At 43.2% G+C, this 25,715-nt stretch overlaps 6 protein-coding genes across 8 annotated transcripts; 3 read left to right on the forward strand and 3 right to left on the reverse strand.

The window, feature by feature from the left end:
* The first annotated feature begins 4,588 nt into the window (after window positions 1–4,588).
* Window positions 4,589–7,934, forward strand: LOC131287857 (uncharacterized). Its single transcript, XM_058316947.1, has 4 exons — window positions 4,589–4,892; window positions 6,134–6,267; window positions 6,818–7,481; window positions 7,555–7,934. Exons 1-4 carry the CDS (start codon window positions 4,808–4,810, stop codon window positions 7,743–7,745), a joined length of 1,074 nt encoding a protein of 357 aa, XP_058172930.1. The 5' UTR covers window positions 4,589–4,807; the 3' UTR covers window positions 7,746–7,934.
* A 1,903-nt stretch (window positions 7,935–9,837) lies between these two features.
* LOC131283734 (cysteine-rich with EGF-like domain protein 2) lies at window positions 9,838–12,428 on the reverse strand. Of its 2 annotated transcripts, none has more exons than XM_058312791.1 (4): window positions 12,318–12,428; window positions 11,131–12,115; window positions 10,965–11,060; window positions 9,838–10,641 (listed from the first exon to the last, which is right to left on the reverse strand). In XM_058312791.1, exons 2-4 carry the CDS (start codon window positions 11,948–11,950, stop codon window positions 10,409–10,411), a joined length of 1,149 nt encoding a protein of 382 aa, XP_058168774.1. In that variant the 5' UTR covers window positions 11,951–12,115; window positions 12,318–12,428; the 3' UTR covers window positions 9,838–10,408. The 2 variants fall into 2 exon arrangements, with proteins under 2 accessions (XP_058168774.1, XP_058168775.1); XM_058312792.1 differs by lacking the exon at window positions 12,318–12,428 and adding an exon at window positions 12,245–12,314.
* An 854-nt stretch (window positions 12,429–13,282) lies between these two features.
* On the forward strand, window positions 13,283–14,629 carry LOC131281673 (inactive selenide, water dikinase-like protein). The gene is made up of 2 exons (XM_058311024.1): window positions 13,283–13,839; window positions 13,917–14,629. The coding sequence occupies exons 1-2, from the start codon at window positions 13,333–13,335 to the stop codon at window positions 14,598–14,600; spliced, it is 1,191 nt and encodes a 396-aa protein (XP_058167007.1). The 5' UTR covers window positions 13,283–13,332; the 3' UTR covers window positions 14,601–14,629.
* Window positions 14,630–15,323: 694 nt separating this feature from the next.
* On the reverse strand, window positions 15,324–16,954 carry LOC131282707 (ATP synthase subunit gamma, mitochondrial). Of its 2 annotated transcripts, none has more exons than XM_058312238.1 (3): window positions 16,818–16,954; window positions 16,360–16,525; window positions 15,324–16,290 (listed from the first exon to the last, which is right to left on the reverse strand). In XM_058312238.1, exons 2-3 carry the CDS (start codon window positions 16,521–16,523, stop codon window positions 15,561–15,563), a joined length of 894 nt encoding a protein of 297 aa, XP_058168221.1. In that variant the 5' UTR covers window positions 16,524–16,525; window positions 16,818–16,954; the 3' UTR covers window positions 15,324–15,560. The 2 variants fall into 2 exon arrangements, with proteins under 2 accessions (XP_058168221.1, XP_058168222.1); XM_058312239.1 differs by having other exon boundaries at window positions 16,360–16,528; window positions 16,818–16,942.
* Window positions 16,955–17,287: 333 nt separating this feature from the next.
* Window positions 17,288–23,831, forward strand: LOC131293098 (uncharacterized). The gene is made up of 8 exons (XM_058321178.1): window positions 17,288–17,533; window positions 17,600–18,598; window positions 18,662–18,727; window positions 20,358–21,617; window positions 21,692–21,802; window positions 21,861–21,922; window positions 21,994–22,237; window positions 23,826–23,831. The coding sequence occupies exons 1-8, from the start codon at window positions 17,351–17,353 to the stop codon at window positions 23,829–23,831; spliced, it is 2,931 nt and encodes a 976-aa protein (XP_058177161.1). The 5' UTR covers window positions 17,288–17,350.
* On the reverse strand, window positions 18,894–19,844 carry LOC131282949 (splicing regulator SDE2). Its single transcript, XM_058312501.1, has 2 exons — window positions 19,670–19,844; window positions 18,894–19,588 (listed from the first exon to the last, which is right to left on the reverse strand). The coding sequence occupies exons 1-2, from the start codon at window positions 19,760–19,762 to the stop codon at window positions 18,917–18,919; spliced, it is 765 nt and encodes a 254-aa protein (XP_058168484.1). The 5' UTR covers window positions 19,763–19,844; the 3' UTR covers window positions 18,894–18,916.
* Window positions 23,832–25,715: the final 1,884 nt, after the last annotated feature.

Genomic DNA, 25,715 nt, shown 5'->3' on the forward strand with positions numbered 1-25,715 from the left:
ACGCGGGTATGATATTGCTGTTTTCCACCAATACTACCGCGCGAGGCAAGTTTTGTAGAAAAGTTATTGGTTGTTTTTTTCCTCCCAAAAGGATCAAACCACTTTGAATCGAAAAGTTTCTACGAAATGATCCAAAAAATGCGATAAGCGAGGGTGGCAAAAGTTATTTTGTACTTGAAGCTTACACAGATGGCCTTCGCGGGAAAACGGTTGGTCGGAAATTCGATCCAATTATCGATCGGATGTTCACACTTTTTTCAAATTGTTTTCAAAATCACACGAATCTCTGCGAATGACTTCGATTAAGTTTGCAGGTGAGTCTGAAGGAAAAAAACGTTCCAGCAAATCGTCGGATGCACACGCTCTATCGATCGAACACAGATGCCTGCTGTGGGGGGAAAAAGTTTGTTAGTTTTCAGCACCGTTGTTCCGTTTTTACTCCTTTGTTCTACGGTTGGTGCGCACTTTGTTGTTGTGGGCTAAACAATGACTGTGTTCTGTTTTTCGCTTGATGATGCAATGGGAATCTGCACGAAATCGACTGCACTTTCTTCTTTGAGATGTACGGTTTTCAACTTCCTGTAACAAGGATACACTAACAGAAACCCGTACCAGGCGACTGAGGGCAAAACGAAACTGAACTAGCCGTTGCGTGGACTCTGCGTTGCAGTTCGTATCTGCGGCTGCAGCGGATGTGCAGTGTTGGGTTGCCTTTTCCTCTATTGCACAACAGTTTTGGGGGAAAAACTCAATGTCCGTTTTGGCTGGCTGTAGCGACGATGACGACGAGAGCGGGATGCGAAGATTCCTGTTCGAAACCAATTTTCCTTTCAGACTGAGCTCGGATCGAACGTTGCTGTACGCTGTAGTGCATTGGAAACCCACGCACAGGCTTCACGCAAGCGGCGGGAGCAGGGCAGCAAGCTGTGTGAAAAGCGCGTGAAAGAGCGGGATACGGAGATCACAAGCGCGCGCAGTAAATAAAACAGAGTACGCCGTCGCCGTCGCCGTCGATCTCACTCACACCTAGCGATGGATTGTTTTGATGCTCGACGTACACATTCAACTTTTTGTTTACCTCCCACTGCACAACACATCTTTCTTCGACGTGCTGCTGATGAAATCGTCGTTTGCCATCAGCTGAGGATATGCTCACCATAATGTTATGAAATTCGACGATATCTCTACAAATCTATGCGGAGAAGCAGTCCTTTATGATCCATCCCGGATGGTTATTACGTCTTAAAATTCGTTGTGCACCACAAATGTGTGATGCGATGAAGGGGAACAAAGAATATTGCAACATATTCGAGGAATCATATGGTAAAAATCGATGAAGTGGTCGAAGGTACGGCATTCTGCACTAGATCTGCGTAGTCTGTACATAATTTTGTTTGATACCATATCTGAGAAATGCTGTACTCTTCTCTTTCATAAAAGGGATGGGTTACCCTGGGATATTACCATGATATTTCGATTTGAAAAATCTTGATGTAGAATATTTAACATCAATGTGATACTTGAGACCTTTAAAGTAGATTTCAAGGAAAAGGCTGATCCCTCAGCGGTATAGTTACATCTCATGTTTTTATTTAGTTGTCTGTTCAGTGATCAAACGGGCGACAAATTTTTAAATTATCGTTATCCAGGACAAACACATTCGTCGATTTATGCCGTACACCTTGATGTTCTTGTGTTTAATGAACCTTGAGAGAACCCAGTCTCCCGAACACATGCTTTCTCGAACAGCTTTTCGATCAGGTTCCAACAAAAGCTCAGTGGCCGAGAAACCGGCGAAAACGCTGTCGGTTTTCAAACGTTGTTGTCACAATTGTGACTGGAAGCTATATCAACATATATACGTAAAAAAAAACACCCCGGTTGACAGAAATTTAAATTGTTGCTGGTACTATGTAGTTCCAGCAAGAGTCCCAGCAATCTGCCATGGAAAAACTTGCTGTAACCACATGACAGCTGAAAAAAATTTGAATTTTTGTCAACCGGGACAAATAGAAATTGAATCGAATCAAACATGTCTAGGAAAACTTTGTTTTCAAAAGGCGTTTCCATACATTCTTCTAGGAATGCTTTCATTTAATCGTCCTCCTCGTTTTTTTTCAAAATTGTGTAATGGGAAAAATTTCAAACATATTTCCCCAAATTCGATACACCGCACTGGATTCGTTTCTGAAAAGAGGGAAATAGTTTTTTTTTCTTTTTTGTTATTTTACCAGGAGAAAGATCTTCTGGTTCGGGAGGGCAAGTGTTATCCCCGATCAAGACACCCATTCTCCTAAGAGAATGGGTAGTGTGGGATTCCTACCCACTAAGAAAACTCCTGGGATATGAATATTTTTATTCTTTTTATCTTTTTTTATCTTTTTTTTGTTTGGAATACTAAAAATGTAATTGGATAAAGGGATAATGAAGCCTCAGGCGTCGTGTTTCTTGGTTTTGCTACTACATAGTAGCAAGATCATTCTTCGCCTTGGCATACGGAAAGATGTTCATTGATTATGGGAATCTTCGCCGTTGAAGCCCTAATTGCCGCCGGTAATTCGGTAATAGCTGCCTCTTTTCACCAAACGTAGCTTCAGAAATGTAATTCATTGCACTCTTTCTAGCACACCGTTTTCTCAGACATATGGAAGGCATATCGGAACATCCCCAAAGGTATGCAATTGATCGACCACTAAATAATTTTGCAGTTTTTTTTTTTAATTTTAGAGACTGATCTTCTTTAAGAATATTCTGATCAACACATCCCCAAAGGACCATTCAATATTTTTTTTATAAAAAATATTTTTTTTTAATTTTAGAGACTGATCTTCCTTGGGAACATTCCCAAAGGACCACTCAATAATTTTTTTATAAAAAATAATTTTTTTTTTAATTTTAGAGAATGATCTTCTTTGGGAATATTCTGATCGGAACATCCTCAAAGGACCACTCAATAATTTTTTTATAAAAAATAATTTTTTTTTTAATTTTAGAGATCGATCTTCTTTGGGAATATTCTGATTGGATCATCCCCAAAGGAACACTCAATAACTTTTTCATAATTTTTTTTTTAGTTTTAGAGAATTTGTCCTTCTTTGAGAGTATTCCTATATGCTAGCAAATGCCTGAAGATATGCAGTGTTAGAAAGAATGCATCAAATCGAATTTCTAAAGTCACGTTTGTGGAAAAGAGGCTGCTATTACCGCTTTACCTGCCGCAGTTAGGGCTTCATCGGCGAAGATTGCCATAATCAAGGCACATCTTCCCGTGTGCCGAGGCAAAGGCTGTATTCATACAGCAAAACCAGTGGACACGGCACACGAGGCTTCATTTTCCCTTTAACCTGATAAGCATTAAAACATGTATTAAAAAGATATGAAGAGAAAAGAAAGAGAGAAAATATCTAACTATTGTATACATAATTAATCTAAAAATTACAAATATAACTAATCTATTATCTAAAATCTGCTAGACATTAGAAGAAAGTTTCTTCATTTTCAATAATATCCCCCAGTTTTGGTTTCTGCTTAACCTGAAAAAAAAACGAAAGTAGATTAAATACTATTTTTCATTCGCAAAACATCTTATTGTAAAAAAAGCTTTTCATATCTACTTACAGGCCTGAATCTGTAAAAGATTGGATCCGGAATGTTCCTCCTTCGTTCTTTCTCTTCCGCAGAATATCCATATTTCTCCTGATCAAGGATGGTGTAAAATTTATCGAAACCTTTGCGCCTATTTTTTGATGTTTTCTGGCAATAAACGCATTTGCCAACTGAAGACGGTTTCTTCCTACAAAAAATAAAATTAAGAAAAGAAATTAGTATCGATTTTCGGGTCGAGCGCCTTTTTCCGCGGGAGCGAACGTATGCACATCTGCACCCCATCTCTTTTGATAAACAATTGCTTCTAGATGGGTGCTGCCTTTGATTTATAAACTTTTTTGTTACATTTTACACAACCAGTCTACTTGATGCGAAGTTTGGTTGACTAATTTCCAAATTTTTCAATTTCTCAATAACCGCGGTAGGCTGTGCGTTTATACAGTTTTGTTTCAGTGCGTGCGGATTCGTAGGTAAAAACGTTTATTTTATATGAAAATAAATAAATCAAATTCAACCACTGGAATAGATGATGGCAACATTCGAACCAATTTAATCCACTGAAATCCTCTAAATGCTCGTATTACGAATTAACTAGTGTTGAATCTGGAGAATCCGCTATTCATGAGTTTGGTCGAATCGCTACAACTGGCAAAAGCTCTTGACCATAGAGCTTGCTTATCAAGTCCTATTAAGTTCTTGTTCTTGATTAAAACCTGTAAGAACCTTCAACGAATATTTTCGAATACAAATTCATACCAACTAACCTATTTGATTACTATTTAAAATAACAATCCTTTCTGTGCAACCATCGATTCCTCAAAATTGATTCATTGTTTGTACTCAACAATATCACGATAAAGAGACATTAAAGGTGAGCGGTAATCCAACCTCTTGAAGCGAGCATTGCTTCGTTCCAGTAACCTTGAGTTTATGCTTGTTCCAAGCATTGTTGATGCGACAGTTTAACTCGGATATTCGGCAATGTAAGAAGTTGACCACAAGTGCGGCAAAAAAAAAGTAAGCAAATCTTACGGCTAGTTCATAGTGTGTTGCGGCTTTGGTACTGAATCATGGAACTTGCTACAAATCAAGGAGCCAAAGTCACAAAGCCGTAGTTCAGCTTACACACCAATTATCAACAGCTCAAATACACCGCGAATCCATCAGCGAGCAGCGGAGGGCATCGTTCAAAACATCAACAATGACAACGGCAAGTGATGAGCCAGATCCAAAGATGTCCCGACTGCTGAAGCTCGCTCAGAAGTTCAATTGCTTCTATCTGAATGGTAAGCGAAAATCGTCCGTCGCGACCACTTGGCAGTGAAAATAGCGACCCCTTTTTGGTGCTGGTGATATCGTACGCGTTATTTTCGCAGCTTGCTGCGCTAGATAAGTAAACAGTGCAACCATTCGGACTGAAAAAGCGTGCGGAGGGACACGCGATCGTGGCAACAGCAGTGTGTGCTGTATTTGTTGTTTGTTGCCCAATAAGCCTGTCACAGATTGTGCCGGTGTGCGAATGAAACGATTGCATAAAACCAATCCCACAACGACGGGAAGTGGTGACGAACGGGTTCGAACAACGCAAACAACCTCCTCTTTTTTTTGCTTGGTCAAGATATGCGCCATATGTATGCTACACGATGAAACGATTATCCACGCCCAACAACACCCCACGGGACGTTCTAGTTTCTTCTAGGCACATTGTACGACGCGAGTTTCTTCGCAAATGACGGCAAATATGTGAAGTGACTCGGTGCGTCATGAATAAAAAGAAATGTGCCTCGATCGATACCGCGACATGCATGTGTGAGCACAGGATATGCGTTCCAAACCCGAAAGGCGCATGATGCAAACTGTTTCCAAAATAAATAATATCGAACCAGCGAAGGAAACGCGCACCGCGCGAACACGCTGCGATGGCGAAGGTTGAGCACGAATATGAACACAAATTTTAAAATAAACCATCTCAAGCAAACGCAAATCAAATGGCCAAATGTCGCACCGAAGGGGAAAACAACCTCATTAAAAACCGTCACATCACGTTATTCGTCCAATGTCCACCCGTCGTCGTCCGCCGAATGGTGTCGTTTTCCACCCCCGGCCCATCTCTCCCGGTGTGTGTTGTGTTGTTTCGGAACGAATGGGTTATTAGGACGGCGCCAGCGGCCGCATCATCGGTACGGTTGCCAAAGTTCAGTTTTCCCATTCGTCCTTCTGCTGCTGGCACGATTCGCTTTAACCTCTCTCTCTAGCATACTCGCTGATTCATACCATACGTTATTTTAGCCCCGCAAATTGGTGGCCAACACCACCAGTGTTCCCCTTGGTGCGTTTATCAGCTGTTTGACACAACCGATAAAGAACTGTTTACTTATGTACAACGTGGCGCCACTGTTCTGAAAGTCTAGTGTCTGAACAATCACGATCATTGTAATGGAGCTCGACTTCCACCTTCCTTCTTAATATCCCGTTTATTACCCACCAAGCTTATACCGTCTTTTATTTTGCTCCCGTCAAACTACAGGTTTGCTGAAAGGCGATTGCCGGCCATTCGTCGTCGATGGGCACCAGGTCGGGCTGGTCAGCCAGAATGTGATCGAACAGCTGCTCAAGTATCCCGAAGTATTCCACATCCGCGCCCCGGAGCATGGCAAGCAGGTACGCAGGCAGCATTCCGCATGCGTGGAGATAAGAGCCCGCGAGGGGCTTCAGCTAATCCGAACGAGATAAAAGCGGCAAACGGTCACGAATATTGATCGGAAGCCAAATTGCCCATAGTGACAAGGCACATTGCCCCGGTCGGCGTTGAAAACGAAAGTCGATGTCGAAAGGCCCTGGCGCGTCAACTCGTGTGTAGATGGCAACTATTTCTTATGCCTACGATAATTGCTTCTTATCTAGGGAGTTATAAGTGGGCCATCTGTCTGCTTAGAATTATTATGCAATAGTGATGGATTCGCTAAAGTTCATTTCAATATTACTCCTTAGCACACATACTGTATTTAATACAAAAGCCTAAAATTACAAAATAACGATATGACAACTATTTTCGATACACTTTTGGCGAGACAAGGAGAAAACGTTTCAATAACGTTAAATTATACTAAACTGAACAATTAAGCAACATTGGGTTCAAAATTTTACCTTAAAAAAGAGCTAAAAACACTTTTATTCCATTACATTAATGAGTTATGTTATTCTTTTGTAGAATATTGTTGAGTTGAATCCCGCCTTCCGGGATTATAATACGCGCTCACAGCAGGTGGATCGGATACTGCGCGAGTTCCGCGAGCAAGGCATGTTTGTGGCACTGAAGGGATGGCGCGACGAGTGTTACGACGTCAAGTCCTCTGTATCCGGCTCGCTGCTCAAGATGGACCGTTCCGCCACGTGCCTGTTCGGTGTTCGCAACTACGGCGTGGAGATTAACGGCTACGTGCGCCACCCGACGAAGGGTCTCTGCATCTGGCTGCAGCAGCGTTCCGACACCAAGCAAACGTGGCCAGGCAAGTGGGACAACATGGTGAGCGGTGGGCTGGCAGTCGGGTACGGTGTGCACGAGACGGCCGTCAAGGAGGCGGCCGAGGAGGCGTCGATACCGGGTCATCTGATCAAGAACCTCGTGTCGGCCGGGTGCGTGTCGTTCTTCTTCGAAAGCGAACGGGGCATCTTCCCGAACACGGAGTTCGTGTACGATCTCGAGCTGCCGGAAGACTTTGTGCCTGACAACTCGGACGGCGAGGTGCAGAACTTTCAGCTCCTGCCCGCCCACGAATGCCTGGAGCGGGTCTTCGAGCCCGACTTCAAGACCACCAGCTGCCCGGTGGTGATCGACTTTCTTATCCGCCATGGTATTATAACGCCAGAGAATGGTACGTTACTGGGTTGGGTGCGTTTGTCGTCATATTATCCAATCTAAATGGGTTCTTTCTTTCGCATCAACAGAAATCAACTTCACTCAGGTCATTGAGCTGTTGCACGTTCCACTGCAAAGCCTTTACACGTACCGTACGCCAACCACTCCTGCTGCCACCGCTACTAATGGTGGCAACGGTTCTGCAACCACGCCGAACGACCGACAGGATCTCAGCGGCAACATCAGTACCAATAATAGTATCGAAAACGGTAAGCTCTAATCATCAATAGGAAACGAATTATATAACGAAGGCTAGAAGAAAAAAAAATGCAGGATAAGACGGTGCGCTCTGAGCGATGGTTTTGTTTTTTTGTTTTACGTCAATCGTTTCGGGGACATTCTGGAAACCAAATTAAAATCATGTGAAAGTCATTGAATGTAGAAAAAAAAACCCGGAATAGTATTGGCTGGAGGAATGATCTATGTACCGCTTATGCTGGATACGATGAAATGACTTCTTTTAATTTGTTTTAATGCATCACACATTCAGTTCGACTAAAAACTGATAAAGCAAGCAAAAAAAAAGGCTGAAGCAAACATGTTGCGATTCACACGGACCCACATACGCTGGGATCACCGGAAGGCCAAAAGCAACTTATAAAACTGTCTAGTTAAGGAACCGGAACAGCACCGACTTGAGTTTAAATTCCTCGACGGTTTGTTGTTTCCGTTTTCTGTTTGTGTTTATTTTAACTGCTTATTTATTACAAGAAACGAAGGGAAGTCTAGGTTTGTCTTTAATAGGCATCAGCATACAATGCTATTAAACGATTAGGGTTTTGAAAAAGGCATATAAATACCGACACTGTAATAAGTCGATTATGTAGGATGGAAGAAGAAAAACCAGAAACAAAGAAATTGCAACCGTTTTCGCATGTATTACCCCAAATTCGTCAGTAAACTTATAGAGAAACCAGCGGGGTCACAGCAAGCGGTGAGACTATAACAACTGTTCTTTTAACTTTTCCTTACAATCAAAACATGTAGATGTGTACCGAGGTTTGTTACTTTAGAAGAATCAATTAAACAGACAGTTCAACAAACGGAATGCAACTAAGACGTGAAAGTAAAACGATAATCTGCGTAGTGTGTGATGGCCATCCAACAAATATACCAAATTAACCCAGCAAAGCAATCAACCACACAACCGTAACGCAAACCGTAGCTATATATCCCAAATCATACGCATGGTACACTTTTAACTCTCTCTCTCTCTATTTGTTTTTTTTTTCTCCAAATCGGATATTCGATAACGACGAAATGTCTTTCACAATTCCACGTGTCCAATGGTCCGACGGTTTGGTGGAGTGTCCGAATGTGCGAGCAATCGTAATGTATTATCGTTAACAATCGTTTTTTTCGCTTTGTTTGGTTTAAGATAACCAATTTGCGCGTATCTGTGACATTGATTAGCATTAACTATGTAGGGAATAAATGGAAGGGAAAAATATGGAATTTTGTAAACGTGTAGATTTCTAAAGGCGAAGAGGGGAGATATGAGTTGTGGTGAAAAGTCGCCAGGCAACCGCGTTGGTAGAGTGATGGAAATTATAGATAGGTAAAACCGGACTGTAGGGACGATTTCGCAAAGGGTATATAAAATACATGTGTCGCATTTTGTGGAAGGTTACACTTTTTAAGCGCCTTGAGTACTTTAAAGATTCGTTTTGGTTACGTTTTTTCCCTCCTTTTCTTTCAATTTGTGTTACTAGCTATGAGTAAGGTAAACGTTGACCATTCAGTACACGCCTACGAAAAGCTATGCACGACAAACCAGAACACATTGACCGAAAGCAATCCGGTGAACGCTAAAGACAACTGAGACATACAGGGACGATTTTTTCTTCTTCCAATATATGTTTAATATTATTTATATTCGCACATTCGCAACATAAGCCTTGTAACTTCTTTTTCAACTCGTTTGACCTCGTCGGGAGATAAGCAATGGAGCGTAGTTTTCCCGTGGTTAATTTTACTCCACTAAAGTAATTTAATCGTCGTCTTTTTCAATCGAGCTCATCGAATGGTAAAACATCGAAGTATGAGGAAGGTTGGAGGAAGATTGCATGGTAAGAGCGAGCGGAGCGGGATGGGCAGGAAGGAAAAGGATATTTATTGTACTAAAAAAACTAGAATCTGTTCTTTCTTGTATACCTATACGAAAAACATTATTGAAAAACAAAATTGAAAAATACAAAATTCCTCGAGTGTAAGTCGTTTTCCTTGCATGTTTCGGTTAGATCATTTTATTGTTTTGTTTCAAAATCTATCATCTGTTCCATCACATAATATACTCATTTGAAAAATATCGATAAAGTTGGATTTGGTTTATTTGTTTCCTCTGCTTTGTACAACTGATAAATAACTTTCAATCACATTGTCCTTTCGACGGCAATCCACAATTACAGTTCGTCATTAGCCGGTTGAGAATCCTCGGTATCCTCAGGTTCAGTCGCCTGTTGGTCTTTCCCACTACTGGAATCATAGTCGGTTAAAGAGTCCTTTCCCATATCCGTGGACGGCACGTCGTCTGATGAATCTGTTAAGGGGTTTAATAGGTGCAAGTAGTGGATAATTGCAGTAAGAAAACTCATGTAGAGATAAAACAAGTTTATTTTGTCTGATTGGGGTTCTCCTAGTGTCTGGATGATGTGTCACAGTATTGTGTTGGCTGTTTGTTGTCTTAGTAGAGAGTGAGATCGAGAACAACGATAAACCAGATGGAAGATGCGAGTCAACCGTTACGGTCCGATCTCTTTATCTTTCTTTCTCCGGGGAGATAGAAAAAAAATAATGTTGAACCGACAACTATTTGTGTGCAGAAGAGCGATGTTAAGGAAGAAAAAGCGGCGACCTCCGCCGTACATCATGAGCCTCGTATGTTTAGTGTTGCTGAAGAATTTCGTCTAAAATACGCGGCGACGGTGTGCCCGGTGCCTGAGGGGTCGTATTGAGCCAGTACTCCGACACGGAGATGTAGATGGCCACGGCAAGTCCCACCAGTGCGGCCAGCCAGGTCGAATTTTGCAGCACAATGCAGGTGGCAATGCACAGCCCGAGGTAGGTAAGGTAACGGGTGAAGTTGGCGTACTGGGTACGCTTTTCGTTGGATGTATCTGTATCGAACGGATGGACACACGGAACCAGAAAATAGGAGTTATATTCAACTATCCGCCACTAGCTCCGAGCTACATGCAGAGGGGTCTATTCGCATACAATTTAAGCACACGAAGCGGGAAACAAATTTAAAAACAGACTTCGTAACAAAAGGACTCAAGAAACACAAGCTGGACACATGCTCCAAACCAAAACTTATGCTTCATAGTATGTTCAACAACGTAACAAAACTGGCGGCAAAATGTTTTGGACTACTAGATGATGCAACAAACAGATAATATAACTAAAAACGAAACTAGTAACGATTAATTTTCCTACGAACCTGTGCACATTCCATCGCGCAGTTCATATCCTTCCGCACATTTGTCACACAAATCCGGACCATCGCCGTTGCAGCCATCGCATGATTTATCACAAGCTAGGGAGCGTAAAAACAGGACACAATTTAAATTACACAACATTAGGACACTTCCATCCGAAACACTTACCCAAACAACTGTATGATCCTTCGTTATTTACGCAAAACTGCTGCCTGCTGCATGGCGCACCCGTGACGCATTCGTCCACATCCACACAACCCCCACGGGCACTGTCCATCAGCCAGCCGCTGCGACAAACGCGGCACGCGTTCGGTCCTGCCCCAGTGCAACCTCCCGTCGCGCAAGCCTTATGACACGGGCTACAGAGTAGTTTCCCTTCATCCCGGAACGCCTCATAGTACTCCGTCGAACAGCTATCACAGTTGTCTCCGCCATAACCCTCGTCGCAGGCACACTTCCCATTGCCCTTGCGTGTACCGTTGCCCTTGCACTTACCGTTGCCGAAGCAGGTTGGGCACGGGTCACAATTCGGGCCGTAGAAACCGTCCGGGCAGCAGACGGCCGCCTGTTCCACGCACAGCCACCGGTGCAGATCGGGGTGTGTAGTTTGATGGTTTTTCCACCACTCTTCGATTTGCGTTTCGTAGTCTTCCGCCAGCTGGTGGCACTGGTCCTCGCCACGCACCACATCGTGACACAGCCGTTCCTGGATTTCGACTAGCCGTAGCTCGCTGGTTTTGTAGCTACCGAGCCGTTCTTCTTCCCAGGCCGCATCACCACCATCGTGTTTCGATCGTTCAGTCCGCCTGATGCCGTCGTTGAACGAGTTCACCAGGACCGTGCACGCCTTGCACGGAGGTAGCTTTTCAGTCTTGAGTTTGTCCTTCTTGCCGCCGAGCGAAGGGAGTTTCGGTATGTCACCGGCCGTTATGGTGGGCAGTAGTGCCGCGAGCAGAAAGCATGTCAATATTCCAAGCGAACGTCTCATCACACAGGCACGTGTATGTGGTTGGACAAACGGTTGCGATATACGACCTAGCAGCAGCTGGTGGGGCTCTTTGGAACCATAAAAAAGGATCACAACCACTTTCCTTACCGGGCCTCACTACTACTGCCTTTCGGTGGTCCTCGGTCCGGGTTTCCTGGCAAAATCCTATCAAAGGAAAAATCGATAATGTGGAGGGAATTGTACTAACGTGAAAACGACTTCATTTTTCACTAAAACACATCATAATTGCCGCTCAATTTGGAAACTTTGTTTAGTGGTGAACCATTCAAATACCTCAAATGCGGCGCCTACACCTGCTTATCGGGTAATTTTCGTTCCACGACTTCGATTTCGTTTCAGCACTTACCTGCAGCGAACTGTTTTCGTAGGCAGTCAATGAAAAACAAATCCCTTTTTTGGTTCTCAACTGGGGGAAAGGCGGGCGCGGGATTTGTTGACGGTTTAACTGACGTGTACCATCGTTGCTTGACAGCACGGTCAGGAAATTTATGCCGCACCGTTGGTGCTTTGGCAATTAACTACTTCCCAAATCTAGTGTATTTAATTGGCGATTTAAATTTACAATTAAAAAAACAGGATTCCATCGGGTCAAAACTTCAAGAAGTTTGCTACATTTTTGATCATTGGAAGGATTTGAATACTTTTCTTTGGGCCGGCAGCAAATGTCAAACACCGGGAACCACAACAAATTCTCGAGTATGCACCAGGGTTTAGCTGGAAGGAAACTTCTAGAAACCTAGTGCCAGCAGAGTTGCCAGCCAAGCTTCGTTCTGCACATTAAACAAGATTTGGTGTTCGATCGAGCTGGTTGTTTCGCGTGTGCTGAAATTAGTTTGCCGCTTTCCGGCTCGTGGTTTCTATTTTTCCAACCAAAACATTTGAATTGAATTATATTTAACCCACCGTATGCGTATGGGGTACATCGTGTAACGTAATCGAAATTAATTCAAATAGAGAAACTGTGACGCAGAAAACCAGCAATCTTGGCAGCCGCCATCTTGCCCAGCAGTGTTGCAGTGCAGATCGGAGGATAATCCTATTGTAGCGAACGACGCTTCCCAGCAAAACGCCTTCGGCAGTCAAGGACACAAACGCCGGCTAGGGGGTTTCGTTTTGGCGGTATTTTGCGAATCTTTTGCGGAATTGTCCTGAATCGAATCTCTTCGACGCGTTTTACGACGGCTTAAACTACGGTACGAACTAGCATACTTTGCTGCACATAACAACACATGCCGACCAATGGTGTTGGACGAAGGAGCGCCAAGCCTTCTAGATTGATACAATGATTCTTGTTCTGTAATTTCAGAGCGGTGTATAGTAGCGACCGGTGAAGTGCGTCGATTTTAACAAAGCAAGCAATAATGGGTGATTACGGCCAAGATCCGATGGCACAGCTTGAGCTTGGCGGTAATTCAGGCTTGGTGCTCAGACGCCCGTTCGATCCAACGGCACACGATTTGGATGCATCGTTTCGGTTAACCCGTTTTGCTGACCTGAAGGGTCGTGGCTGCAAGGTTCCGAAGGAGGTGCTGGAGAAGTTGGTCGGTGCATTGCAGCAGGACTACCTGCAGGACCCGGATCAACCGTACATGCCGATGTCGTCACCCCGCATCGGGATTGGGCTCGATTGCTCGGTTATTCCACTGCGGCACGGTGGTTTGTGTATGGTGCAAACGACTGACTTTTTCTACCCGATCGTCGATGACCCGTACATGATGGGGAAAATTGCTTGCGCTAACGTACTGAGCGATTTGTATGCCATGGGAGTCACCGAGTGTGACAACATGTTGATGTTGTTGGCCGTCAGTACGAAGATGGTGGAAAAGGAAAGAGATGTCGTTATTCCTTTGATGATGCGTGGATTCAAGGTACATTTCAGTTTATTTTTCGGAAAATGGGTTTTTTTTTATTTACAATTTTCCTACTTTGTGATTTTCTTCGGTAGGATTCTGCTCTTGAAGCTGGTACGAGCGTAACCGGTGGCCATAGCGTAGTCAACCCGTGGTGCACCATCGGCGGAGTGGCAACGACGATCTGTCAGCAGAACGAGTTTATTGTGCCCGACAATGCGGTCGTTGGCGATGTGCTGGTGCTGACCAAAGCACTTGGAACGCAGGTCGCCATAAGTGCCCACCAGTGGCTCGATCAGTCGGAGCGATGGAACCGCATCAAGCTAGTTGTGTCCGAGGAAGACGTTCGCAAGGCTTACCACCGGGCGATGGATTCCATGTCGCGGCTTAACCGAGTAGCTGCTCGGCTGATGCACAAGTACAACGCACACGGTGCCACCGATGTCACCGGATTCGGGCTGCTCGGCCATGCGCAGACACTGGCGTCCCATCAAAAGAACGAGGTTTCGTTCGTTATTCACAACCTGCCAGTGATTGCTAAAATGTCCGCGGTTGCCAAGGCCTGTGGAAACATGTTCCAATTGCTGCAGGGACATTCGGCTGAGTCGTCCGGCGGTTTGTTGATCTGTCTACCCCGAGAGCAGGCGGCTGCCTACTGCAAAGACATCGAAAAACAGGAGGGCTGCCAGGCCTGGATTATTGGCATCGTTGAGAAAGGCAGCCGTACGGCGCGTATCATTGACAAACCGCGAGTCATCGAGGTTCCGGCCAAGGATTAAGAGATTTCGTTCAGCATGTTTCTTTACTACTCTCTACATTAAGGCACCTTCGCTAACTCATTTCCACCTTCTCCGGTAACTGTAATGCAGAAACATACAAACCTACAGATAAAACACAATGAGAAATTTCGAAATCTAACACGCCTTAATCATTTTATATTATATTAGGTTCTAGAATTGCGATCTTGTGATTAAATTCCGCGCATTCAAGCGGGAGCGCATTTGCAGGAGTAGAAGGCACAGGACACAAATGTAAGGGCATGTAAAAATGAAACGGCTCATTGGCCGATGCACTTGTTTTACGCTAAACTCCTTCACAAGGAGTATGATTGTAGATGTAACGAAATACGATCAATCAACTGCAGTACTGAAGCGAAAAAAAAATTTCCCAATTGAATCAACAATTCTTAAGTTTTATCAATTAAAACTACACGTACAATAAATATCTTTAAACAATATATGTATTCTATAGTTTACTTCATTTGGGAATATATATACGAACCTGAAGGAACTTTCAAAACCATATCATAACTGTAAATGGGATTTTTGGGTATACCTGGTAAGATAGAACGACCTGAGAAAGGAGTATCATTTAATTCTTGTGGAATGGATACAATAATCGCCAAACAGATTTGGCATCATCTGTCATTTTTTTTTTGGCGGCAGGATTATATGTTTCGGATATATTAAAAAATTGCATTCTACCAAAATCATTATCAAACATTTCGACTGTTTAACTTTTAGGGTACTATATTTTCCTGCGCGCTTTCGTGGTACTGATAATAATTTCCAAAAGCGATCTATGCACGATTTTCGCCGTTTCGTAAGGAAGTGTGTAGCTGTTGCAGATGTTATTAATGAGACGAGCAGCGGACACGATAGAATAAGAAAATCCGCATGCCCATCACCGGCGCCTGTTGTACATTGCACTCAGCGTGCCCACGGGAGCGGACCGCCAGCTTAGTCCTTGGTCTCCAGAGCCGACGCACCGGAAATAATTTCAATCAGCTCGCGCGTAATCACGGCCTGTCTGGTGCGGTTGAAGGTCAGCGTCAGCTTGTCAATCATCTCACCGGCGTTCTTCGACGCGTTGTCCATGGCCGTCATGCGGGACGACTGCTCCGAGCAAGCGCCCTCCTTCATGGTGTAGAACAGCAGCGACGCGAGCGAAAACTCCAGGTAGCTCTGGACGACCTCGGAGTCGAGCGAATCGTACACCGGCAGCTTTTCCGCCGATTCGACCGACTTCAGCGAGAAGATCGGAATGTCGGATACCGAGTACGAGACGACCGACTTGAACTTGTTGTAGATGATTTTACCATCGGTGTACTCGTAGCCGAGGTTCAGGATGGCGTTGCACAGCTTGGCCGCGTCCAGGAAGGTCGGCGGCAGGCGGCCAACCTCGTTGGCGACCATTTCGATGTTTTTGCCATACAGACGCGACAGGATGGCGCGCGACTTGTCACCGACGCAGATCACCTTGATGTTTGCATCCTTGGCCAGTTCACCACGGATATAACGGGCAACACCGGTATGGACTGCTCCACACAGACCACGATCGGACGTGATGGCAATGAACAGCTTCTTGTTGTCGTCCTCCTTCGGGACCACCTCTGCCTTCTCGTAGAACTGCTGAGCGCCGACACCATAGGGTCTGGCCTGCTTCAGATCACGCTCAGCACGGGAATACCTGTAGAAAAAAAGTGGATAGTACTGCAACCCGGCATCTTTGGTGGAAGGAGAGATTTCCCCTACTTACTTGGCAGCAGACACCATTTTCATGGACTGCGTGATCTTCTGGATGTTCTTGACCGACTTCAACCGAATCTGAATGGCCTTCAGCGTGGCCATACCACGGTTCTGTTGACCGAGGCATACCTCAGCTGGCACCTGAGATAGCACCGGGACGATGGACTTGAACATGGCTGCTGGAACACAAATGACATGATGGGTGAGTATAGTGAAGGTATTGCTGAACACCGCACAGTTGAATTATCTTTGTTTCGCCTTTCCGATTACACAATAATTCAATTTCGTACGCGTGCAAATATCCGGATGGTTTCTGTTTGGTAATGTGTTTTTATCTCGCTCTTCTAGTACTGTGCACGACAGAACGTTGTCGGTCGATCGGGTGTAGTGTTATGTAAGAATTTAAAACCCCATAAAAGGCTCCAAGGAATACTTTTCCACAATCCTTAAATTGCTGGGATAACTTACCTGCGCTTTTCGGCAATAACAATAGTATGGTCGACTAACAACGGCAACCTTTTTCGAGGGTTCGATTGGAAACTCGATCAAGATTTTCTCATCCAAAATCGCGGGTGTCAAAGATGGTCGTAGTGCCAACAGTGTTGCCAGGAGGTTGGCAGTGAAGAAATCACCAATTGACATAAGGATTTATTTTTGACAGGAGACAGCGAAATATTCGAACAATTTTGTAGTAATTTAATGATTATTTCGGTCTTGTTGGGTAGTTTTTGATAAAAGTAAAAATTTTCATTTTCGTAGGAAATCGAGATTTTGAGTTATTAAGCCAACAATGCTAAAAGTTAATTTAATACTAGTTGTCAAAAACAAAAACGGATTTCTTTTCCCTCCCCACCACTCCCACGTTTCATCCGATCCTCAGCAAACTGCTGCAGCATTCTGTGTAGGCAACAACAAAAAAGTTTAGGGCATCTACACGAATTTCCGTACAATAACCGGAGCAAACTTGTGTACGGAAAAAATCTTCTATTTGCATTGACACAATGGCCATGGACGAGATAAAATACATAATAAAAGCAATGGTGACTTCCTACGCCGGGAGAGCTCTGACGGTGGCCCAACTGAATAAGGATTACAAGGAACATGAAGGCCAGTATATACCATACAAGATGCTTGGCTTCCAGGGGCTCGACCAAATGCTCTCAAAAATGTCGGATGCCGTACAGGTAATGTGAAGACGGATTTAATCATGTGCAACGTTTTCACGGAACATTTTTTCAACTTCTGTACAGCTTCGTGGCCGCGGTGACAATGCCTTGGTGCTACCCGTTGGTTCAGGGAAATCACAACACATAAGGAACATGATAGTGCAGCAAAAAAGCAGCGGTCGAAAACCCTCAAAAAATAATGCGCGAAACAGAAGCACTGCATACCGCTCAACGTATAACAAAGCTTACATTAACCCTCGGCCCGTGTATCCACCTGCAATGGACGATAGCTCTACGAGCTCGGAAGAAATGTACAGGGAGGAACCAATTAATAGAAGTCCGACAAATCTTGAGGCTTACCCTTGGCCCGTGTATCCACCTCCAATGGACGATAGCTGTACGAGCTCGGAAGAAATGTACAGGGAGGAACCAATTAATAGAAGTCCGATCGATCTTGAGGAATGCACCGATAACGAATACAGTGATGGGCAGATCGTTGAAAGGGTGATAACCGATCCGGAGGAGGACCCGTCTACACCGATCCCGTCTGCAACACCAATGACCCTTGCCGACAAATTTTCCGAGCCAGAAGTGCCATCTACATTAGTCCCCGAAAGCATCCAAAGAGCAAGGGTGATAAAAGTGCATTCGCCAAATGAAATTCATGTTCAACTGATGTGCCACTTAGAAATGTTAGCACAAGTTGCTGATGATTTGGAACTCATGTACGGGGAGTTGGATGTAGATTCCGAATGGCAACTGGATTTAGAATCGGCCAAGGTGGGACTGTATTGCATCGCGAAATACGAAAAGTTTTGGTATCGCGTAGCGATCGCTGGTCCGGTTATTGATGCTTTTGTTGAAGTATTTTTGATTGACTATGAGCACAAGTGTAAAGTCGCGATACGCGATGTAAAGCGTATGAGAAAACAAGATTCCCTTTTACCGCCCCAGTATGTTCGAGTATCGTTAGCTAATGTTAAACCACTGGACGAAAAATGGACGGATAAAGCGATACATTACCTTGAAAACGCCCTGTATAAAAAAGAACTATACATGTTTTACAAAGACTCCACGGATAAGGTAAACGCTACATAGTATTCCTATTGTGCCGGTTTACTATATTTATTTTTGTTGTCTTTTCAGAATATCCTGAATGTGGTTTTGATCGATGCAACCGTATTATCGGACAACATAATAAACAAGGAGATAGTTTTCAAAAAGCTTGCAAAATGGGAATGTGCTTACTAACAAAAAACTCACAAGACGAAACTACTATTGTTTCACGTAATTTAAATTTTAATAAATGTTTTAGTTACATAATGATTATTGTTATTTATGTAAAACTTTACATGTGATTGATACAGTATGCGGAGCAATTTGAATGATACTCGGAAGGTTTCAGACAACCACGGCTTCTGTTCTTTTTTGTTCGACAGCATCATTAGACAACATTTTAGTTTCGCTGGAGGCTGCGCTGTCTTCTCCGGAATCACTTTCTGTCTCGCTGGAAGAACTCAAGTCGTCATTTCCAAGCCAAAGAGTGGTCTTCTTTTTCTTCGCCTTGATTGCGGTCAAGTTCGGCCGCTTCCGCTTTCCTGCCACCTCTGGCTCTGGACCGTCGACCGCGGGTGGGACATCTTGCTCCAGTTGAGCCACCTTTTGTAGCCCCTCCTGCAAAGCTTCATCGGTCTCTACAATCAATTCGCTTCGCTGATGTTCGTATTCCTTGTCCTCGAACTCATGCTTCGGTTTGGAGAGTAACTTTTCGATTTTCTTTTGTATTTTCACACGTTCGTCTTCCGACGCATCTTGTTGCTTCTCCAAATACGCCTTGAGCCGTTTTTCTTCATTAATGTCTCGCAGACGGCGTCCGCTGAGATCGCGACACGCCTCGCGATTGGTAGTTTTCTCGATCTGGGCACCAATCGCTCGCAGCATCGAGCCAAAACCTCCTTTTCCTCCGACCAATCTTTCATTGATTCGCAAAGGGACGTCAGCAAGCAAACTGCGGAAACTGGAAGCAACTGGACGCCCATTTTGGGTAAGGTAATATTCGGTCACCTTTAGGCCCTGTTGAAATGAAAACAACGGTGGCGTAGGATTAAAATATACACAGTAAATAAACAGATGCATAGGCAAACAGTAACCTACCGTCCAGTTTTCTATAGCTTGTGGGATTTCGTGTGAAGCATCACTAGTGACGTTCAGTTGTAACAATGCACTACCGTGTATGAAGGCAAACATATTCAATAGATAATTGGGAGAATGTAGAATGTTGTTAAGTTGTTGCTACGACTAGAAAATTCCGTAGTGTACAGGTGTTATTTATTGTGGATAACTTTGTTATTTGCTTCAAACGTCATGGAGGACGTGAAAACATAATTCGTTTACACCAGTGGTTCCACGACTCAAAGCAGCAAGCACTTGACTGCTGAATTCCCGGAATTTGCTTCATTGGCAGTTGCAATGCGATTGTGTCGTTAGTTCTGTAGCACACAGTACAACAACCTGCGTGTATTGTTTGTAGTGCCTAAATAATTGACCTTTTTGTTTGCTCTTTAAGAAAAGATGGAGAAAGCAAATCATAGTTTAATGGAAGTTAAGAGCATTATTCGCGCGTTACTTACTTCGTGTCGTAGAATTCGAATACAATCTCTGGGAGATGATTATATCCAATCGGTGGGAGAACCGATACCGTACGCCATGTTTGGTTACCAAACCCTTTACGATTTTTTGTGTTCCATGCCGGACGCACTGAGGGTATGTACAGAAAATGATATTGTGGTCAACGATTGTGGGGCAAAGATACTATATTCTGCGTGTTCGATTTTGTTCATAGGTATATGGGAGTCCGACTGATGCGGTTGTTGAGGCTGTTGTAATTCCGTCACTGGCACACATCCACGACATGATTCAAAGGCAGCGCCCCACTAGACCCCGGAACATTAAAGGACGTAGAAAGCTAAATTGCCCGGAAAATGTACAATATAATGCACCAGCTAATACGCGCCAGTCGGGTGTTAAACAGCACATAAACATGATGAACCCGATGCCTGCACCAGTACCGAGGGAAAATAAAAGACCGGCGAGTGGCAAGTGGGCTGTACCGGAGAGTGTAAAGTCGATTGTACCAGGTTATGCAAAGTCGGTTGTACCGCAAAGGACAATTGTCAAGCAAGTCCCTAAGCAGGAGAATAATCAGGCATATTTAGGAGGTGCTATCTGCGATCATACTAATCATAAAACAGTTGCTCCGAGGACAAATTGTGGTAGCGAAAAGGATTGGATTAATATGCTACCACTGCCGCCCAACGTAATGAATTTGAGTAGTAACATGCTAGTGAAAGATTTGAGCACTTTTGCCACTCGTGGTAGTACCGGAGTACCAGAGAGTACAAAGTCGGTTGTACCGGAAAGGACAATTGTCAAACAAGTCCCTAAGCAGGAGAATAACCAACCATATTTAGGACGTGCTACCTGCGATCATACTAATGAAACAGTTGCTCCGAGGACAAATGGTGGTAGCGAGAAGGATTGGATTAATATGCTATCACTGCCGCCCAACGTCATGAATTTGAGTAGTAACATTCCAGAGCCAGATTTGAGCACTTTTGCCGCTCGTGGTAGTCTGATAATGCTGTATGTTTTGAACGTATTCAACCCTAACCGCATATGGGTGCGATGTTCGTTTCATATGGCAATGTTTAAGAAATTGCAGGAAGAATTGGATCAGGAGTATAATACTTCACAACACTATGACCGATCATCCTATTTGACTAAGGATACAGCTCAGCGTGGATTGTATTGTGCAGCTCAGTGGGAAGGTTCATGGTACCGGGCCAAAATCGTTGGCCCACTCATGGGGGAGAGTGTGAAGCTGAATTTGATCGATCTAGGACGGATTGAAACGGTAAATATCAGCGAGCTTAGATATTTGGCATCCATTTTTAGCAAGCCCGAAGTGCTGGTAGTTCGGGCATCGCTGGCGTACCTAGTTCCACGGAAGCACTTTTGGCGCAGAGCAGACTCCGATCATTTGCAAAAGATGCTACTTAAATCTGAGCTGTTTTGTGCAACCATAGTTAACTTCGATGAGATGGTAAGCGTCGCATACCAGCGGGTTAACATTTTTGAACGTTTCAATGATATCTTTTCATGTTAAATGATTTTCAGAACAATGCTATAGAAATAGTTCTCAAAGATGGAAAATTGACACATGTGAATCAAGCTTTCGCGTCGGACGTGCAAGCAACATGGATTGGAAAGGATCCATTGCCAGACGATGTAAGTTGTGATTGTGGCGGCCTTTGCGTCCATTAACCTTGACCCTTTGCTTTTGCAGCATGATGCCTACAGAAGTCGGCCACAATTAAACAAAACTACCTTCAATGAACGATATCCAACGTAAGTTGTACATTTTACTTTCAAATCAACATGCCATACTGTAGGACTCATCTTGGTAAATCTCGTTTCAGATTCTACTGTATCGAGATCGGGCACCTACCTACGATGGATGAAATAAGACGGGCACTGGCGCGTAATTTCGATTTTGAGGAGTTTTACACAAAAATCCCTCACAACCCGCAGGTCAATATTCCGCAGCAGTTCAAGTTGACACATGAACGAATTGCAGAAATTCTGAATTCGGCCAACAAGAATAAAAAACAAGCAGTCCAGCGCGACGAAGGACGAACCAATCCTTTTCCGCCGGCAGCACAGGTGAGTGCATTGTTCTTTCTTTTTCCATACTGTTTGTTTTTCGTGTTTTACCTGTTTCAAACATGTCATCGATTGTTTGTTTTAATTAACATAAGAATGTATTACTTACCTCATCTTCGCTATTATAAATCATAACGTGTGACTTGTCTATCAGTGTTTACCTTAAATTACCAAAGGTTTGAAGGAATCTATTTCCCTTAAAAACGTCCTTCCCATTCTTCTTTTCAAAAAAAGCTCTAGAAACCCAAGGGCTTGCCGGTGGCAGCACGCTCTCGGCCGGATGCCTTTTCTTTGTAAAATGTGAGTTGTGGACTCGTGTGTTCTGTAGTTATTCGTAGCAATAAAATTAGGAGTATAAATTTTCGTAAAAAGTATATATCCCTTCCTCCTTCTTTGAATTTAAAATTGTCTGTGGTTACGTCCTGCTTTGAGTACATTAACTTTTTTTTTTTGCTAGTACACCAAATTTACGCAATGGTAGAACTTTTTTGAAACGTCCTGTTGAGTTAGATGATGTTTCATTTGATTTGCAAATGGGGCTCTAAACGCGCTCATTTTCTATTCAAGTTTGTCGAATTTCATGCATTTAGCTTTTGTTTTCCAATAGTATATGAATGAAAACTGTGGATGTCCTAAAATGGTGGAATAGTTTAAACTTGGCAAATCAGAGTATAACTCGTATTTCCTATGTTCAAGTCAATTTCAAATGAGTGTTGTAACAGCGGGCGCAATGAGCCGGAGGGTTCCCTAGGGTGTTGTGTATTGCATCAGTTTAAGTCAATGAATGAAGGAGCCAATTTTCCTGCACGGTCCACGATTGCTATGTTTTGTTCAGTAACTTTTCGTTTGTACTGGTTTGAATGTGTTTCTTCGTCAATCGGGACAATGCTTTTATACGAAGCCTACTAGTTTAGAAAGCCAATGGCCATATCATTGAAGAAAACATTGTCCTTGGGTAGAATTCTTCTCAACTTTTACTACCAACATCGGCAGTAATCGGCATGTTGTATCAAGGAAAGTGATTAATAGTTTTGTTTTCCGTTATCAGTTGTTTATTTACGGATTGTTCTTTTGGGGGCTTTGCATTTCCAAACGCGACTTTGCAGTTAGTTAGTTCTTATGGGGTTTTAAAGATGGTCGTTTTGTAAAACGAACTACCTTTTTTAAGTTTGGATTTGCTTCTGCTCTCTAGTCTCTCTCATTCTCTCACACACACACTTTATCTCTATCTATACTTTTATAATCGATGTTCGGTAAAAGTATGGTATTATTATGTTTTATTTTGGTTTCTTCCTGCTGTCGTTGATGTTATTTTTTCTATTCTTTTCATTAAAGATGGTATCATTGAATGGTATTACAAACGAACATTATGACATAACCTCGAAAAAGATGTTGTTTTTGCTGGTAATCTTGATGTTGTTAAGACTACGATGTTATTTAGCTGTTTTCTGATGTTAAAGAAAAACAGAACGTTATTGTTTCATAGTTGTTGTCAAACTTTCAAAGAAGGAGGCGAGAAATATTTCTTAAAAACGAAAAAAACGTATCATCTATAACAGTAATTAACACACTTGTTTCCAACGCTTAGATATAGATTAATATGTTTTTTTCTGTCCCGTTGTTGCTAACACTAATGGGCGAATAACAATATTTTACGAGTAGAAAAAGAGTAATAGTTGATTAACGGTACGATTTAAAACGGTATTGAATAACGTAAGTTTATGTATGTATGTTTCTTTTTTTTTGGTTTGGGTGTTTTGTTTACTGGGTTATTATCATTCACATCCCTTGGTTTTAGGTTTGCGCTTACACATGAAGGAAAATGAAAAAAAAAAACACTGTAAACACTGAAAAACGTCTACGAACTAAGGGTTAGTAGTTCCGCGTTAAGAAGAAAGTGTTAAACAAAAAGAAAACAGTAAAGCTTTTCCTTTGCGTATACTTCAATTAGAAAACAATTAAAAATCCACTTCATACTATAGTGTAGTGTACATCCAACAATGGATGTATACGAAAAAAGGATGGTGAGAATAGCCTACAAGCTGCGATCGGAGATTGTATCGGTAGTTCCTTTTTTTTTAAAACAATTATTTTTCCAGTTCGAGTTACCGACTCCAGAACAAAATGACACACAAAAGCGAGGCTCATTTTCCGGTAACTGGTAATGGAAAAAATAGGAAGGCTGTACTATGTACAAAATATGAATGTTACCCAAAGGACCGAATTAAGTACAAACCGGTCCCCAGGCTCGTTCGATCACTAAACAAAGTAAGAAACAAAATGTGGTAGCTCTCATTCCTGTTCACTTTCTGTTCAGTGTACGGGTTCCAAATTTTCAAAATGTGGTTTGGTTTTGATGGGTGAAAACCTTTAAACAAAATCCAGTCCATTCACAGTATCTTCGAGGACGACGCGGTGACGGGTAAAGAAATGGTGGTGAAAAAATTTGAACGGCGCACGCATCATCCACCTGCGAATCCCCGAAATCGGTGCGGATGATGATGTTGTTTTTGAAATGAAGATACAGGATGAACTGATTACTGTTGCTTGCAGCCAACAGAAAATGGTGCAGCATAAAAATGGGTGTAATCGGCGGCTCCGAACCGGCCAACAATAATGCCATCCATGAAGACGATCTTGCAAGGCGTAGACGACAACGCGAATTTAGGGAGAAAGCGGGGAGCCCTACCAAGCCCCTGGACGAATTCCGAGGGAGTGGCGCGGATTGATTGTAAATCCAACTCCTTTCCTTCTCCCTGTCGTCTTACTTTTCCCCGCAAAAGCCTTCCGGATGGTGGGTTGACGGTTGACCGGTTTGAACGCAAACGAAAACCTTCGGTTCATTATTTTGTTTTCGATGTTAAGTAACTGCTCCATGGCTTAGGGACCATCCTGATTTGTTAGTGTTGTTGAAGTCGTTGGGTAACATTTTTAGGCTGTTATGCAAGGTTGGTATGCAGTGCGCTTTGCGTCTGGACAGTGTCAAGGTGCAAACATGCCAGAGTACTGTTTTTTTTCTTTGTTTTTTCTTTAGCAGGAATTTAGTTGCTTCACATCCTCTGTTGGTCTTGGTTGGTAGATGAATTGTTTTATTATGAAAAATCCATTCCGTTTCTTCTTCTTCGCTTTCCATGCAAACGGGAGGAGGGAGGAAAGTTGCATCTGATCTTTCGCATTTTCCTCCTTCTTGCTTGGTTTTCCTGCTGTTTTTTTTAAGTCTCCGCTACATGCTAGGATTCATATAGAGTTGGTTGCTGTTATATTTTCACCTTTGAGCCTAACTTTTCAGCCATATCCCGCGCGCCCGCCAAACGACGGCGTCCGATGGACTGGTGGTTCACGGGACGCGTGTTTTCGGCGGGGGGATAGACCTACTACCCTTTTATCTGCCGCTGACTCTACGCTTCGTCAAAACATCGGAACACATCAAATGGGGAGAAAGAAGAAAAGACAAACGTGTGCAGTCTCCAAACTTTTG

Source organism: Anopheles ziemanni, chromosome 2 (assembly GCF_943734765.1).
Source record: "Anopheles ziemanni chromosome 2, idAnoZiCoDA_A2_x.2, whole genome shotgun sequence".
Lineage (NCBI taxonomy): Eukaryota > Metazoa > Arthropoda > Insecta > Diptera > Culicidae > Anopheles > Anopheles ziemanni.

Coding starts and splice junctions, on each gene's coding strand:
- LOC131282707 (XM_058312238.1), bottom strand. CDS start 16,523: ATGTTCAAGTCCATCGTCCCGGTGCTATCTCAGGTGCCAGCTGAGGTA. Junction 16,291..16,359: donor AAAATGGTGTCTGCTGCCAA/GTAAGTAGGGGA, acceptor TTTTTTCTACAG/GTATTCCCGTGCTGAGCGTG.
- LOC131293098 (XM_058321178.1), top strand. CDS start 17,351: ATGGCCATGGACGAGATAAAATACATAATAAAAGCAATGGTGACTTCC. Junction 21,618..21,691: donor TAGTTAACTTCGATGAGATG/GTAAGCGTCGCA, acceptor AATGATTTTCAG/AACAATGCTATAGAAATAGT. Junction 21,803..21,860: donor AGGATCCATTGCCAGACGAT/GTAAGTTGTGAT, acceptor TTGCTTTTGCAG/CATGATGCCTACAGAAGTCG.
- LOC131281673 (XM_058311024.1), top strand. CDS start 13,333: ATGGGTGATTACGGCCAAGATCCGATGGCACAGCTTGAGCTTGGCGGT. Junction 13,840..13,916: donor TGATGATGCGTGGATTCAAG/GTACATTTCAGT, acceptor TTTCTTCGGTAG/GATTCTGCTCTTGAAGCTGG.
- LOC131282949 (XM_058312501.1), bottom strand. CDS start 19,762: ATGTTTGCCTTCATACACGGTAGTGCATTGTTACAACTGAACGTCACT. Junction 19,589..19,669: donor AAGCTATAGAAAACTGGACG/GTAGGTTACTGT, acceptor TCATTTCAACAG/GGCCTAAAGGTGACCGAATA.
- LOC131283734 (XM_058312791.1), bottom strand. CDS start 11,950: ATGAGACGTTCGCTTGGAATATTGACATGCTTTCTGCTCGCGGCACTA. Junction 11,061..11,130: donor AGGATCATACAGTTGTTTGG/GTAAGTGTTTCG, acceptor TACGCTCCCTAG/CTTGTGATAAATCATGCGAT. Junction 10,642..10,964: donor GCGCGATGGAATGTGCACAG/GTTCGTAGGAAA, acceptor CGTTCGATACAG/ATACATCCAACGAAAAGCGT.
- LOC131287857 (XM_058316947.1), top strand. CDS start 4,808: ATGACAACGGCAAGTGATGAGCCAGATCCAAAGATGTCCCGACTGCTG. Junction 4,893..6,133: donor CAATTGCTTCTATCTGAATG/GTAAGCGAAAAT, acceptor GTCAAACTACAG/GTTTGCTGAAAGGCGATTGC. Junction 6,268..6,817: donor CCCCGGAGCATGGCAAGCAG/GTACGCAGGCAG, acceptor ATTCTTTTGTAG/AATATTGTTGAGTTGAATCC.